Source organism: Calidris pugnax, unplaced genomic scaffold (genome assembly GCF_001431845.1).
Source record: "Calidris pugnax isolate Ruff unplaced genomic scaffold, ASM143184v1 scaffold341, whole genome shotgun sequence".
NCBI classification, from domain to species: Eukaryota; Metazoa; Chordata; class Aves; order Charadriiformes; family Scolopacidae; genus Calidris; species Calidris pugnax.
Window position 1 is genome coordinate 551936 of NW_015091149.1, and position 2782 is coordinate 554717.

At 63.5% G+C, this 2782-nt stretch overlaps 1 protein-coding gene across 3 annotated transcripts in view; it reads left to right on the plus strand.

Annotated features, from left to right (window-relative positions):
• The window catches only part of LOC106898103 (signal transducer and activator of transcription 5B), a 15645-nt gene that overhangs the window by 9539 nt on the left and 3324 nt on the right, over window positions 1-2782 (plus strand). For all 3 annotated transcript variants that reach the window (XM_014959189.1, XM_014959187.1, XM_014959188.1), the window contains exons 7-15: window positions 14-165; window positions 243-398; window positions 486-665; window positions 789-876; window positions 1303-1425; window positions 1587-1679; window positions 1809-2015; window positions 2462-2556; window positions 2631-2761. In XM_014959189.1, the coding sequence (XP_014814675.1) occupies window positions 14-165; window positions 243-398; window positions 486-665; window positions 789-876; window positions 1303-1425; window positions 1587-1679; window positions 1809-2015; window positions 2462-2556; window positions 2631-2761 (1225 nt within the window). The remainder of the gene's footprint in view (window positions 1-13; window positions 166-242; window positions 399-485; window positions 666-788; window positions 877-1302; window positions 1426-1586; window positions 1680-1808; window positions 2016-2461; window positions 2557-2630; window positions 2762-2782) is intronic.

Below are 2782 nucleotides of genomic sequence, written 5' to 3' on the forward strand. Positions count from 1 at the left end.
CCCCCCCTCGTAGGACCTGGCCGAGAAGCACCAGAAGACCCTGCAGCTGCTGCGCAAGCAGCAAACCACCATCCTGGACGACGAGCTGATCCAGTGGAAGCGTCGGCAGCAGCTGGCGGGGAACGGGGGACCCCCCGAGGGTACCCTGGACGTGCTGCAGACCTGGTGGGTCCTGGAGCTGGGGGTTGGAGATGTGGGGGGGGTGAGCCCTGGCGTGGTGCTGAGCCCCGTTTCCCCTCCAGGTGTGAGAAGCTGGCAGAGATCATCTGGCAGAACAGGCAGCAGATCCGGCGGGCAGAGCACTTGTGCCAGCAGCTGCCCATCCCGGGCCCGGTGGAGGAGATGCTGTCGGAGCTGAATGGCACCATCACCGACATCATCTCCGCCCTGGTCACCAGGTAGAGGTGGCACCCAACAAGTGTTCAGGGGGCCCCCGATTGGGGCTACTCTCCCCACCTGCCTCTGATCGCCTTTTTTCCCCCCAGCACCTTCATCATCGAGAAGCAGCCCCCCCAAGTGCTGAAGACACAGACCAAGTTCGCGGCCACCGTGCGGCTCCTGGTGGGAGGGAAGCTGAACGTTCACATGAACCCCCCCCAGGTGAAGGCCACCATCATCAGCGAGCAGCAAGCCAAGGCTCTGCTGAAGAACGAGAGCACCCGCAAGTAATGCCCTGGGGGCTGCTGGGGGGGGCTGTGGGGAGCAGGAGCTGGGGGCGCCAGGGGGCTACTCCTCATGGGGGCTCCTAGCCCTCAGTGGTCCCCTGACCCTCTGCCTTCCTGTGGCAGCGAGAGCAGCGGGGAGATCCTCAACAACTGCTGCGTGATGGAGTACCACCAGGCCACCGGCACGCTCAGCGCCCATTTCCGCAACATGGTAAGTGCCACCAGCTCCCCCCCCAGCGCTCACACCCACCTTCCTGTCCCCTCCCCTCCTGTCCCTGCCCGGGCTGTGTCCCCTTTGTGGTCACCCCTCATGTCCCCATCTCTGCTGCGTCCCTGGGACTTCACCCCTCGTGTCCCCAACTCTGCTGCGTCCCTGGGACTTCACCCCTCGTGTCCCCAACTCTGCTGCGTCCCTGGGACTTCACCCCTCGTGTCCCCATCTCTGCTGCGTCCCTGTGACTTCACCCCTCGTGTCCCCAACTCTGCTGCATCCCTGTGACTTCACCCCTCGTGTCCCCATCTCTGCTGCGTCCCTGTGACTTCACCCCTCGTGTCCCCATCCGTGTTGCATCCCCCCTGCGTTCACCCTGCTGTGTCCCCATCTGTCCCCCCGCGCTCACCCCTCGTGTCCCTGCAGTCCCTGAAGCGGATCAAGCGCTCCGACCGCCGTGGGGCTGAGTCGGTGACGGAGGAGAAGTTCACCATCCTCTTTGAGTCCCAGTTCAGCGTTGGTGGTAACGAGCTGGTCTTCCAAGTGAAGGTAAAGCCACCAGCCACGTCCCCTCTGCAGGGCCAGGGTGAGCCACGGGCACCATCCCTATGGGTGTAGGGCCACGGGGTGCCCGTGCAGGCAATGGGGTGCCCATGGGTGATGCTCCCTCAGTGCCCCACAACCCATCCTGGTCTCCTTCCTCCTGGCAGACACTGTCCCTGCCTGTGGTGGTCATCGTGCACGGGAGCCAGGACAATAACGCCACGGCCACCGTGCTCTGGGACAATGCCTTTGCCGAGCCTGTGAGTGCCATTGCTGGGGTGGGGAGGAGGAGAGGCCCCTGGGGGGCTGTGGGACCTGGACTTGGTCTCCTGGTGGGGAGAGATGATGGGCAGAGCTTGGCACTGACCCTGCTCCGTGTCCCCCCACAGGGCCGTGTCCCCTTTGCCGTGCCCGACAAGGTGCAGTGGCCACAGCTCTGCGAGGCGCTCAACATGAAGTTCAAGGCGGAGGTGCAGAGCAGCCGTGGGCTGACCAAGGAGAACTTGGTGTTCCTGGCACAGAAGCTCTTCAACAGCACCAGCTCCCACCTGGAGGACTACAGCAGCACCACCGTGTCCTGGTCCCAGTTCAACCGGGTGAGCAGGACGGGTTCTCTCTGCTGGGAGAGCTGCACAGCCCCGGGGTCCCACTGTGCTGTGCCCTCTGGGGGGGCTGGGTGAGGGACTTCCATCCCCAGGAGCTGTTTCTTGCTGGAGGGATGCAAAAACGAGACAGCTGTGGGGCTGGAATAGGGTGGGAGGTGTCACCCTCCTCCCTTGGAGGGACACAGGGTGCTGTAGGTCCCACAGATGGATGTCTGTGTCCTTGGGGGGGGCATTGCTGGTGCTCCCAGAATCACAGAATCTTCTAGGTTGGAAGGGACCTTAATGATCATCTTGTCCCACCTGGTTGGGCAGTGTTGGTGGCCATCCCTTGGTCCAGGTCCCCAAGTCTCTGTGCTGTGCCCAGCGCTCGTGCTGTTTAACAGCAGGAATGGGGGGGGCTGGAGCCAGGAATGCTCATTTTTGGGGGATTTCAACAGGAAAACCTGCCGGGGAGGAATTACACTTTCTGGCAGTGGTTTGACGGGGTCATGGAGGTGCTGAAGAAGCATCTAAAGCCGCACTGGAACGACGGGTAAGAGCCGCCCTGCCCCACGCCACCCGGCCCCGAGCCCCCAGCCCTGACCCCCGCCCCCCCCCCCTGCCTAGGGCCATCCTGGGCTTCGTCAACAAGCAGCAGGCGCACGACCTGCTCATCAACAAGCCCGATGGGACCTTCCTCCTGCGCTTCAGCGACTCGGAGATCGGCGGCATCACCATCGCGTGGAAGTTTGACTCCTGTGAGTGTGTCCCGGGAGCAC